General features: G+C 46.8%; 1 protein-coding gene across 1 annotated transcript in view; it reads right to left on the bottom strand.

The window, feature by feature from the left end:
- Positions 1-9,477: 9,477 nt before the first annotated feature.
- The window catches only part of TMEFF2 (transmembrane protein with EGF like and two follistatin like domains 2), a 136,008-nt gene continuing 131,862 nt past the window's right edge, over positions 9,478-13,623 (bottom strand). Inside the window, exons 10-11 of the mRNA XM_042784170.1 lie at positions 11,170-11,256; positions 9,478-10,763 (exon numbers count right to left, since the gene is read on the bottom strand). Of these exons, the coding sequence (XP_042640104.1) occupies positions 10,667-10,763; positions 11,170-11,256 (184 nt within the window). The 3' untranslated portion in view covers positions 9,478-10,666. The remainder of the gene's footprint in view (positions 10,764-11,169; positions 11,257-13,623) is intronic.

The following is a 13,623-nucleotide window of genomic DNA, read 5'->3' as shown; positions in this document are numbered from 1 at the left end:
GCCGGCTGGTCGCAAGAATAGAGATGAAGAGCTGGCAGCTTCTGGCTGTAGGGGCTACCCCAGGCTTCAGGAAGACTAGAACAGCCTCAGGATACCCTCAGGATCTGATTTCCCTCTTCTAATCTTGAGCCGACTGCAACAAACTCTGTAAATTTTTTAAAAGTCTTCAGTGCAAAATGCTGAGCTGGCAGTAGCGTGCGCACAACCTGAACAGGTGTGTGTTCATGCTCATGTTGACTTGCGTTGGCATTGCCATTCACTGACAGAATTGGGCTCCCAGCTTTGGATTGCTGCTTATAATTATTTTAATGGCTGAGGATTATTTTATTGTTTTTAAGATTCCTGAAATCAGACACCTTTCCAAAAAAAAGAAAAAAAAAAAACCAAAAGGAAAAGAAAATTAGCAAAGTCTGTATCTATTAACCCAGCTCTGAGCAGCAGCTGCAGGAATGGACGTTGTGGGGTGGATAGCCACATCCCTGGGTTTTACATTGCTGTTTAGGCTAAACCTGCCATAAGTGATGCTATGGCTGTTGCTAAGCAACAAGTGATGATTGCTATAGCCAATATTCCCCTCTTAAAGGTACATTTGCAAAGAGTAATCTTTTCTGTGCATGAAATTAATTTGCAGATGTATGGATTTATATTAGTTAATGGCAATAAACTTTGGAAATGCTTCAGTGCGGTGTTAAAATGGAATACAATGTGGCATGAAGATATTGCGTAGCAAAAACATTAAGCCCTCCCCTTTAATTAATTGGAACTTAAAGCTGGGATATCTTACTCACCAAAATAAATTAACAGTAAATCAGGTTACAGAATAAATTAACAAATTAAATTGGGTTAGTTGGAAAGTTTAAAAGAAAGAGCATCTGTGAGCTGCTTGCACTGCAAATACAGTTAAAAAGTCTTGAGCTGGAAGGGAAGGCTCACATAGAAAAATCTAACTGTCTAGGCACTGCTTGTAAGTGGCTGATTTTCAATCGTTATCACCAAAGACGGGACCTGCTCTAAACATGGATTAAAACTCAGCCACGGTGTAATGCTCACCAAAGCCAAGGGAGCCACACTAAGGATGGACCTTGGCTGCTTATTTTCTTCTTTTTCTTCTGGTTTTGTAAATAGTTGCCATGGATTTGCAGAGGATAACGCTCCTTTTGCAGGCCATCCCAAACCTCTCTTTTCTTTTTTTTCTTTTTTTAAGCTTCTTTTCCTTCTCTTGCTTTTTATCCACTGGCAAGGATGTCACTTTGTCTCCTGTGCCTGCAGAAGATGCTCCCACCCCTCGCTTGCTCCCCGGGGACGTACCCCCCGGTCCAACCGGTGGATGCAGTGGCTCTTCGGCGCCTGTTAACCTCGGCCAGCTTGGAGGCTTTTGGAGATGCACGGAGGCATTTGCAAGGCCTGGGCTGAGGTGCTGCTGTCTCCCAGGGTCCCCGGGAGGGAGCGGAGTGATGGTCCTGCCCCGCCGCAGAACTTCCCCGTGTGCCTTCGGTCACCCTGGGCTCGCTCTGCCGCCGCGGCGCGGCTGGAGAGACGCTGCTCTGCTGGCAGCGGGGAGAAGGGGAACCGTGGCAAGGTATTTTAGCTGTATTACTTTCAGGTGGTTGCTACATCTTTTCTAATTAAAAGAAAATAATCTTAGGACTCCTGAAATGAATATTTGGTATAATAGATTCAGAAAGTGATGAAAATGTTTTCATTAAATAGTGAGAGAGGGAGAGAGACCCTGCAAGGCATAGCATTTTATCTCAACTCTCTAATAACATTAATAAACTCTTTAATCTTTGTCACGTTTACGACTTAATGGCAATCCTTAAAGACATGACAGACAAGTAAGAGCTGCCAGGTTCCTTTAACCTATAAGCATTCATATTCTTCACAGGATTTTGATTAAGTGGAAAATTCCTCTGCGATGGGCTTTATTCTCCATGTAGAGCTGTGCTGCACGGTCGGCGTGAGTGGCAGAGGGTGTTCGGCCCCGGCTGGCAGCTGGTGGGGCCAGGGGATGATGGTGGCATCTCCCTCCTCCATGGGCAGGAGCCAGGTGGGTGCTGGCTCCTTCCCTGCCACTGGCCAGGGGTATTTAGTGTCAGCCCTGCTGTGACCAGCCCACGCCAGTTCCCTTGTCCCATCTGTGCTGCCCGGGCACCGATCTGAGCATGATGATGGGCTTTGCTTCATCGGTCACCGGGGGGACTTCATCCCTCCTTTCCAGCAGAAGTGTGCTTAACGTGATTGATGGCGAGCTTTATGTTGTATTTTCCACTCTCTCTAGGCTACACAGCACTGAATAATGCCCACCCCTACATCTTTGCTCACGTACGCATGGATCTGTGGTGGTCTGTAATTTCAAACAAGTAATATTTGCTCAGAAGCAGCATGGAAAGAGTGTCATTTGGTTGCATGGTCAAGCGCTCCGGTTGCAGATGCCAGACTGAGCGTTGCCAAGCCCAAACTTCTCTCTGCCCCTGTCTGCCATTGTCCTGTAGGCCAAAAGAAGCAGGTGTCCAGGGGGAAAAATTGCATGTGATCATGTAATTAGGGGGCTGCACAAGACAGGCAGAGCTAGGAACTGAACCCAGCCTTTGTTTTTTTTTCTATTTTTTTTTTTTCTTTTTTTACTTTTTTTCAGACTCCCAGCAATCTGGCATTTTCTAATCTTTGAGCCCTTGACTATAAAACCTAATTAATGCTCTTTTAATGCAGGGTTTGGTTTTTTTTTTTTTTGCATTTAATCTCTCCTAGGGCTTTTTTTTTTTTTTTTTTTTTTTTTTTTTTTTAATGTTATGTGCAAATGCCACCTTTTTTCCTCTACTGACGGGGGTTTGGACCCAGAATAGCCATTACTGCAGCCACCATCCCAGTGTTCCCCACCTGGAAGCAGAAGGATGCTCCACCGACGGGGTGAGTCCAGAAAAGGGTTGTCAGAGGCAGCTTGGCCCTTTTGGTTCCTGTGGTACCCCCTGGGTAACCCACACCCCTGGGAGGGCCGGGGCAGCGCCATCCCTTCCCTGCCTGACTCTGCTGTGCCCGAAAAGGAAGAACTCCACATGGTACATATGGTATTTCATACAGATTTGGTTTGGTGTCATCTGCTGTGAACACAAATACCAGCCTGGTAACTTCACTGTTGTAAATGATAAGCCGAAGCCTCCTCGGTTGTTTCTCAGTCAAATGCCAGTAACAAAATGAAAAATCATCATTAACCCCCTCCTTTATTTGCCTAGTTTTGATGCTGTCAAAACCAGACAACACTCATGTAGCATAAGGAGAATTTTTAAATAGAAGCATTGCATTTTAAAACCCTAATAAAGATAAAAGCAAAATAAACACTGAAATTTGAATTTAGAAATGCGAGAAAAAAAATTAGTCTGTGCTGGTGAAGTAATGAAGGTAGTGGCTGGTAACAATTTTTAATAGCACATTAATGCTGAATTACTTTGGAATTTCTGCAGGAGTTGAGATGACATCCACATAAACACCAAATGAATTCCAAATGATTGGTATTATCATAAAGAGCACCAAATGAATTAATAATGATGGAACACTTAAACTAAAACGCTATTTTCTCTAATCTGTTGTCTCTTTTATGCACTGTGCAATTCATTTTTAGCCAACTATGACCCTTTTTTTTGGTTTGTCTTTTAATTTAAATATATATATATTTAATTTTGCACGACTGTTCTGCTCCTGCACCGCATGAAGCGGGATTTGGACTAGTCCGTCTTCATAACAGTTTTGCATTGGCATCGCAAAATTTAAGAGATAGATGGGAAGACATCTGGACGTGAGACATATCGCTGGGAAAATGACTATGACTAATAAGAACCATAATAATAACGATTCCGCCTTGATGGTCCCACATGTGCAGAGACCTCAGGGCACCCTTAACAGCGTTTAATAAACTAAATGGCTCACTTTACAGCAACGCAATATGTCTCCCCCTCCCACGGAGGAGCCCAACAGGAGAGGAAGCCTGAACTTGCAGTCTGTGTAACTAACTCATCCGAGAAAGCTCAGTGAAGAGGGAGCTGGGGGGGGGGGGTTGATTTGGGTGCTGGGCAGTGCTGCCCTATGGGTGCCGGGGGGGTGCTGAGCCCCAGCGCTGTGGCTACGTGTGGGGGGGCTCTTTGGGGGGGCCCACATTCCGGCCAGATGTGGGCTCCTGGGGGCGGCGGGTGGGCACAGCCTGTGGGGGGGACACGGGCGGCAGCCCCATCGCCTTCTGCGTCAGCGGTGCCCCGGGTCATGCCGTGTCCCTTCCCGGGGCCCGGCCGGGTGCGCTCGCTGACATATTAGCAGTCAAATGGCATTTAGGGAGCACAAGTCTCACTCTCTCCTGCAGGCCAAGTAAATATCATTAGTAATGATATTAAATCTCAAATTGTGCTCCTGCACTATGGCAACCACTCAGCAAGCATTTGCTATTGCTGCTTGTTCCTAACAATTACTTTCATAGAGTTTATTTCTTAGAAAACTATTACTGACCATAATCCTCTACATGGCATGCCTTTAAAAAAAAAAAAAAAAAAAAAAAAAAAAAAAAGCCAACCAAGCTTTCAGAGTGAGGTTGCAGAGCTGCCAAGAGGCTGGCATGGCAGGTTTTATTTTTGTTAGGAAGGTGGCAATGCTGGGTGCTACACTGGGGAGCTGGGCAGGGCAAAGCTTTTCTGGCCAGGTATATATATGCACACACACGGACATATATACATACAAATTATTCTTTTTATAAATGTGTGTGTATTTATTATATGTATGCGTATATACATGTGTGTATATATAATATATAAGTGTGTGTGTGTGTGTATATATACACACACAAGTGTATATATGTACATACAAATGTGAATATATATATATATATATATATGTATACACAGAAAGCTCTTGGCTTTTCTTTGCTGCAGAGGTGTTTGCTGGGCGGTTGCATGCTGCCGGTGGCAGCGGCAGGGTACTGGCCCATCACACGTGCTGCGCTTCTGTGACAGAAACAACATATAATTATATTACAAATTAACTTGCAAATGCTGGTAGAGATGTACTCCACAGGAAAAAAAAAAAAAAATTCGGTTTAATCTTCTCTTGTGTCTTGTAGCTGGTCCCTCCAGCACAGTCTGCATCTGTCAGGATCTGTGCCCTGGGAGCACTAATCACTTTTATTAACCATTAAACAAGAAGATCCTTTTTATTTGAAAATGTAAAACATGCAGGAAGCACTATCTATAGCCGCTAATTCAGGTCACATTAAATGGCTCTTCCTCACCTCTCGGCTCATCCCTGTTCTACTGAAAGCTCCTCGCTGTAAAACCCGCTCCTGCCCCTCTTTCCTGTCAGGGGCGATGGTCTGTCGCGTGCATTTGCATTTAGAAGCCCGATTTTATCCTGCATAATTACATTTCATTTCTGAGTGACCCGATGTAAAGCAAGCTGCTTTTAAAGCTCCTCTCATGGCAAGTTTATGAGGTGCTACTACATTTTCTTAACATGTTTCACCTTCCAATTTTTATTTCAGTTCCATTTTTAATGCGCATTGGGATGGTGACAGGTGAAGGCACTGTGACCCCAGAAAAGTGAGCTGGAGAACAGCAGTGGCTGGGGGTCACGTCTGTGTCTGTGGGGTTCGATCACTGGTGGGATGAAACCCCACTCCTGTGCCCCTCACCCCTGGCGAGGAACAGCCACGCGGGCTAACGCATCCCACGGCCCAGGGAAACTCAAACGGGAGAGGGACTGAAATCAAGGCTCCAACCTGGGGGCCTGCTCGTCCTGAGCTGAGCAAAACGGGCCTCACATTTTATTTACAAAGCTGTGGCTGATGCCACCTACTTAGCATTATAGAGCATATTCCTCACATGCTTTTTTATTATGCAGCTTGGCGGCTGCTGTGTGAGACTGCGGAATATTTTACTGCTTTGTGGCTCACATTCAATATGGCAAAAAAAAAAAAAAAAAAAAAAGGGAAAGTTGACAAAAATCCTTGACAAAAATCCTGCTTCTCTTTTTTTTTTTTTTTTTTTTTTTTTTTTTAAATACATCTTTGTTTTCAAGCGCCCTCCTGCTGTGACAAAACTGTTAATTAAACTGAAACTAAAATAAATTAAGCCCACCTAATACGAAACGCGTTCGAAGGCAAAGCATGACTCTAAATGCTGGTTGGGATAGGAGCTGGCTGTGCATGCCCCTCCTGCCCCTTCCTTGCTCCCTCTGCACCCCCCTGCCCCCCCGTGCCCCCATGTCCCCCTGCCTGCAGGTGCTGGCAGAATCTGCTTTGGTGGCACTGGCAGGGTACAGTGTTACAGGTGCCATGTGCATTTGGGGCAAAAAATGAGTCTTTTGGTTCCTGTGTCAAACCGAGCACAGTTTATCAGGCTCAGTCAGACAGGTTGTGGCCTGTCCGGATCAGAACTCTAGATAAATTATTATTATTAATTATTATTATTATTACTATTATTATTGTTATTGCTACTATTATTATTATTAATAAAATGGCTCTAAAGACCTAATCCTAATGGCCCAGTGCATCCCCATCTACTTTCAAGTCCAGTTGAGCTTGTTGATTATTCTGGAGGGAAAAACCCCACCAGCACCACCAGTCGTGGGCGTTCCTGCCTCCAGCTTGCCTCACAAACCTGTGGGCTGACATCTGTAAATAGCTTGCAGCCAAACCCCTCCAGCCCCTCTGGCCTGGCCACGTACCTATAAATAAAAGAAAGGGCAGGCCTGGCTGAGGCACGGTGCCTACTTTGCTGTGTGGTAATGAACTTTGCTTTTAATTCCAGGTTGTAACTTCCATCCCGATGCAAATCTGGGAGCTGCGGAAAAAGCTGCATGCATAATAAAGGGTGAAAGCAAGGATGCGGCGCGAGATGTGTCTGATGTTGGATGAGAGGGAAGATAGCCTTTAATCATTTTGTTTTCAAAGAAGCTTTAGAGAGCTCTTTGAAGATGAGGCTTTTTGAGAGCCTGCTTCTGGAAAATAGGAGCCGGCGATACACGGCGCCCACCTTCTGCCCACGTCCGCCCGCCCCCTCGGTTAACCTGCCTGTGGGACACCCACGCGTGCAACATCCCTGCCTTCGGCACGCAGCCCTCTGCAAACGTCTGCAAAGCCGAGCTGATCTCGTGCTGCTGGGGAGGAGAGACCCTGATGGCTACAGCAGCAAAGAAAAACTGCCCCCGTGTCCTTTCATTGGAGGTAATCATGGCTCCTCTGCGTGCAGCTAAGGGGGCTGGCAGCCAGGATAGGATGTCTGGCCTCCCTTTATTAATGCTAATATTTTTGTAATGATAATGTTATGTAAATCATGCCTTCCGATCATTGGATGAAAGGGAATGATAATGAACAGCTGATCAGACTTTATTTTAAGGAAAAGCATCACGCTGGAGAGGCGTGGGGGCTGTGCCTGTCCTGTAGCACAGCACTGGGGTGGGAGGCAGGGGGAGTCACGTCCCCCCACGGGCTGCCATCAGGCTGTGTGGTACCTACACAGGTGACGGCTTTTTGGGCTGGGATCCGGCGTGGCAGGCTTCTTTGCCTGCCCCTGAAGGCACCGAGGGGGTTGAACATCATCTGAACATCCCAGGCTGGGGAGGGGGGGTGGGATCGTCTCACCAGCACTCAGCATGTGCCGGTAGCGCGCCTGGCTTTATTTTGAGGACCAAGGTCAGGATGCTGTTGTGTAAATGCATCACGTACAAAATAAGCGCAGGACTGCTTGCTCCAAAAATGTTACAGGCTGAGAGGAAAAGCCTTGGGGAACGGGTGTGCCAGCAGACCTATTTTTACCTAGTGGTTTGGCCTCGATAAAACAACCGGCAGGCTGGCAGGTGACCGCACGCTGTTGGGACGTCGGTGGTGTGTGTTGTCCCTAAGCAATCGTGCTGAGTGTGGTACTACTGGTCTTGTCAGTGGTTTTGTACATCTAGGTCTTCTCCTGTGTGGTTTCTAAAAAAAGCAGGTGCTGGAGTTTGAGGTTATTTACAGATGCCACAGTGCCATGACAAAAAAAGCCTACCTAAGAGCCAAAATAAATGAATTATTGCCCCCGCCCACAGGCATTGCAAGGGACCTTGTTCTTGCCGGTGTAAGAGTGCGCTGAGATGCGGACAGAAGGCAGCACGTCGGCACCCTTCCATGTGGCTCTGGGTGGAGGAGCTGGGCTCTGCCTCCCTGCATGACACTATCCCCATGGCCATGGCTTCACCTGGCCAGGTCCTCACGTGCCCAGCCCACCTCCCTTCATTTTGTGAAGTTAACTTGCACAAAGATATTCACATCTTGAGTTCTGGCCAGCATATGGCTCTAACAAATGCACTTTCTAGTCCCTTCAGAAAAGGAAAACGCAACCGCAAATCCGTGTCTCCATAGTTGCTGCTGCGTTTGGTACAAGTTCTGCAATGGTTTTTCTGCAGAAATCTCCACTCCTGTACGTACAGCCCCAAGACACTATTATTTTCAGACTGTGTGCCCATACCAGCATGTTGAAGGTTAAGTTTGAAAGGCCCAGAGAGGTCTAATGTTCGGTGGGACTTGTCCTCTGTGCAGTAAAAACCAAAATCACTTTCCCCTCTCTGCCCTCCAGTCTGCAGCAGGTACTTAAAAACTGGCCTTGTTTTCGGAGGTGTGAAGGCTTTGTGACAGTCACTGCAGCTGGGGATGCAGCTAATAACACCTCACAAATGTAGGCTGTTTAGGGATTAAATGTGGTGTTGCATGGTAAGAGCAAGACAAATAACTTTGGGAAGTTTAGAGATAGTGTGTCAGACTCCTATTTTCACTTCTGTGCTATTTTAGGCCAGGCCAAGCCTTGCCTCTTTTTAATTAGGTTTATTGCTATAGCTACACGGCGGTGTGTGCGCGCGTTAACATCTGATTTTTGTATCTAATGTAAGTGACTGAAATAAACAATCCAGATCTGATAGTCCCAGTGTGGGGGGGGGGGGGGGACGGGGGGACTGACATTTGGATTTGGCTCAAAATCTGTGGCTTTGATGCTTGTTAGACTCCAAAACCTCACTCGGAAAGCACAAAGCATGGGGTGGGAGGGAGCTGCAGAGCAGAGCTGTTTGCCACCTTCAACTTAATCCTCAACCTCACGCTGAAGTGCTCTGCTCCTGGGAGGCACTTGTTGCCATCGCTGTATTGGGTTTAGCTGATGGAGGGATCTGAAGAGGGGCGTTAGAGTGCCACTTAGGCAGCAGTTTAATTAACAGGGCTTGCAAAGTCTCCCCAGGAGGGACCTTGTGCCTCCAAACCTGTACAGCCCCGCGCCGCTGTGCCCGGGGTCCCCTCCATGCCGTACCACCCCTGCTGAGCCTGTGCGTGGGAGACCAAACCAGCAAGGACTGGGACAAAGAGGAGTGTTTTACAGTGGGTTGGAGCTGCCCCGCGCCGCCGCCGGCTGCCCCGCGGCCTGCGAAAGCACCGCGCTCCCGCTCCCATCAATCAGCACAGACCAGGTCCCCGGAAGCATCTCTTGCCAATCGCCTTTTATTACCTTTAAAAAGCCAAGAAACCCAGAACAAGACAAAAACTGAGACCGTGTGAACATCATGCAATGGATTCAATTTAAAGCAGGCTGGGGCGGGGCGGTGGGGGAGGGTGGGGGGCAACGACCAAAAGCCATGTTAGAGTAGAAGCATCGCTTCACCTGTGTCTGAAGGCCAGATGGGATGGACCGGCACCAGTGGGGTTGGTGGTGCCTGTTGTGAGTGACCAGACCGATGCTGAAGCAGGAAATGGAAACACACTCATGAGCCATCATCCCAGGTAACCCCAGAGCAGATACTGACCCAAATGCCATTTCTTACGTGGTGATGACAGTGAGAAATACTCCTAACTCTTGTCATGGGTACTTTCTACCTAGGCAAAGTCTCTTTGGAAAGGAGCAGCACAATGAATACTGATACAAGGGTGTTTTAGTTCAGTGATTTAGTGTGACTAGTACTCCGGTAGTCAATTAGTGGAGTGGAAGTTATCTAGCAGGAGTGAAGTTACCGCACCCTGCCCTTCACTCTCACTCTGTCGTCTTCAAAATTCATAGCACAAACTAGAGTAATATCAGCTTCTCAAAAGAATGTGTTTTGGAGAGTTGCAGCTACCATGGAAATAACTTTGCATCTTGTCCATCATGTGGATGTGACAAAACACATGCCCTTATTTTCCTGAGGTATAGCCAACATTTGAGTTCATTACATCTAATGGAGTAGGGTCACCCATAAAGTTATTCGTAAGGTATTTTCTGAGTGTTTTTCACCTTCTCTTTGAAAAAATAAATTATATCGGCATGTTCACGAGGTACAAATGGTGCTGGCATTTCAGCTGTTACTATGTTATTAACTTTTTTAACCTAATAATTTTCAGTCAACAGTAAGAAGCAATTTTCATTCACTCCAGTGACCAGAGTCAGAAATTCTGCAAAGTGTTCTCATAGGGTTCACCCTGACAGACCCCTAATTCCCTCCCAAATCGAAACATTACCCCCGACACTCTTGTCGCGGTTACCGAGAATTTCCATTTCCCCTTCGGTTAGGATTTAATTTATAAGGCAAAGGCTTCCTAAGCTATGGGAGAGTAAAGATAGATGGTATGGGAGAAGAAGGCTGATGAAATGTAGTTGACTCCGGATCTGAAATATTTTATCCCTCCTCAATGTAGGTTAAATTATTCTTCACCTTTCCCACATCCATAATTGTCGCTGATCTTGGACCAACTCAAAACCCTACTACTGAGTTCAGTAGACTCAAAATTGCCACTAGAACTGGAAAAAGAAAAAAAAAAGAAGAGATTTGTTAGTGTCCATATACAATATCCCAAGACTATACACAGCTATGAGATACAGCAAATTTAAGAAAGGCAATTTTTTTCTCATCACTGAGTATTTATTATATATAACAAATACATGAAAAAGAAAAAACTATATTGTGTGATATAAATAGTTTATTTACATTACAGAAAAACATCAAGACAATGTATACTATTTCAAATATATCCATACATAATCAAATATAGCTGTAGTACATGTTCTCATTGGTGTAGATTACCACAAATGCAAGGCAACATGTGTAGATCTTGTCTTAATCTTTTGTCTATAATACTGTATTTTGTAGTCCAAGCTCTCTGCAGTTAGTTTTGCCATTGTGGAAACATGCGCTCTTTAAATTAACCTTGTCGATGCTCTTGTTGTGTTGTCTGAACTGTAGTGCCCTGTGTTTTGCTTCTGTCTGTGGATTCTGTTGCTCCTGGGACATTTCCTGGAAAAGAGAGTTGTGAGAATACATGGCTCTTAACAACGTGTCTGCTCGAGAGGTGGCACAGGCAGCAGAGGACATGAGGGCGAGAGAGGCATCCTCCGGCCCGCAGAGCACTTCCTCTTCAATGAAATGAAATGGGCTGGCACCACAAAAAAACCAAAAACAAAAAAAAAAAACCCCCAAACAACAACAACAACAACAAAAAAAAACCAAAACAAAAAACAAACCAACCCACAAACCCCACAAAACATACTGTAAACAAAAACATGGTAAGGGAAATTTTAACGTTCCTGCTTACTGGTGAACAGTGGTGACTCTGCATTGCAACAGCCCCAACTGCATCGCATCTCCCATCTTTAAATAACGGATTTATTTTCAGCAAGGTGCAGGTGGAAGATTTAGGACGGTCTCACGCTCACCTGCTCGGTGTCCCAGGTCTGTGAAGTATTTACAAAGTGGATGCGGGGGCTGCCTTTCCGAGGAGCTAAGCGTCTGCAATCCCTATTAGTCTCCATGGAAATGCTCCATGCTCAGCTCATTAGCGAGCACCTACTTTACTTACGGGTGCCTGCACCGCGCTGTGCTCCTCACACGGCCGCTTGCCTTAGTGCAGGAAGCAATCACACTGGAAAGACCAAAATATTATTTTCCTCTGGATGGCTGCAAAAGCAAATCTCTTCTGCCTCGGGACCTTGTGAGCAAGGGCTCGTTTCAACCTTTTACCTGCAGCAACTTCTGCTATGGGGATGCTACGAAGCCCTTCCCCCTAATGGAAAGGTAACAGCATGTTTTTGGCTTCCTCCCACGGAAAGGCACCCTTCGACAGAAAGCACGGAGGAGTTTAGCCCCAGGTAGAGGCCACAGAAAGTTCTAAGCAGCTGAAAGCCGAAGGGGTTACGGCAGAAACTGTCGGGCAAGCAGAACTGCAGCAGGGTGACCAACACCCACTGAAAATGCCTGCACTTTTTGCATTTGCAATACCAGCAGGAAAACGGTGAGCTACAGAAAACTAAACAGCAATAAAACCGGTCCTTTACCCAGCGTGATCTACTTAACATTTTGCGCAGGAGGAGGAACGAGCTATTCCTGATTTGGCCGTGTGTTTGTCCTCTTTCTTCAGCTGTAACTCAGTACGAGTTTTTAGCCTGGGTGCGTCTCATTCTGCCCTCCGCATGGGCAGCTACGCAAGAAAGACTGAAATGCCCTCTTGGATTGGCATGACAGAAAGCCTCACGATACTCCAGACCATGCTGACATGGAAAAAAATCCCCTTTGTGTTGGGCTAGCTTGTTTTTCTGTTACAGGAGGGCTTTCAGCAGCACCTTGTGAAACCCTGTGGGTTATGCACTGGGGAGAGCCCACCCGCTCAGTGCAGTGAGAGCTCAAAGCACTGGCCTTCAGCTCTGTGTTGAATAACTAACAACAAAATAGAACGAGATAAATTTTTACGGACCCCTTAAAATCAAAAAGGTCTTTTTTTTTTTTTTCCTCCTGTTGAATGGGAGTGATTCTATAGTTTGGTGATGCCAACTGAAAGGCTAAACGAGAACATAAGGACTTATGAATCATTTCAAAATGCTGAAATACAATTATACAACTGTCTAACGAAATATGGGTCAGATTGTCCTGACTTGCCTCACTTCTGAGCCAACAGGACCACCCCCTCATGAGAAACTGTATGGCTGTGCGCTATATTTTGCCTTGTTCCTTTCTTGGAAGCAGTAAAGTAGGCTGCTACCATTACTCCAGGAAAAATAAGCCTGCGTCTCCATCGCTCTCGGAGGTCACGGCAGAGCTTTCATTACGAAACTAACGCAGACTTTAGCCGGTCTGCGCTTTCACGACAAACTCTTTATTCGCTGCGCGCTCCTAAAAAAGGCGATCAAACTTTCCGAGCGAGTCAGGGAGCCGTTGTTAGCAAACACGGGGGCTGATTCACCGAGCTGCCCGTCACGTGCGTGCTGACAACCTCCCAGCCCCGGCTGTCCCCAGGCGGCCTCTCCCGCCCGCTCGGCTGGGCACCGCGCAGCAGCACCTCGCTCCGCTCCGCGGGCGGCAGCGCCGGCACCGCGACGTGCTGAGAGATGGTGTGACCGGGGGGTGTGTGTGTGTGTGTGTGTGTGTTTGCTCCCAGGGGGTTCCTCCCCGCGCCCCGAGGATGAGGATGTGCGACGGAAGGCGCAGCCCTGCTTTGCCCCGGCGCTCAGCCGTACGACGGAGGGTTGGGAAACCAGGCGTGGGAAGCCACAGTGGGCACAACCGGAGCGGTTTTTGTAAGAAACACGGAGGTACCAGGCAGCTGGGGGGGGGGAATGACTAGGGTGGTCAGCAATCCCAAGGGATGCAGCCGTGTGTTCCCGGAGAACG

Source organism: Tyto alba, unplaced genomic scaffold (genome assembly GCF_018691265.1).
Source record: "Tyto alba isolate M040663 unplaced genomic scaffold, T.alba_DEE_v4.0 Super-Scaffold_7, whole genome shotgun sequence".
NCBI classification, from domain to species: Eukaryota; Metazoa; Chordata; class Aves; order Strigiformes; family Tytonidae; genus Tyto; species Tyto alba.
Note: the sequence above shows the minus strand (reverse complement) of the source record. Positions and strands in the feature narration are given on the sequence as shown.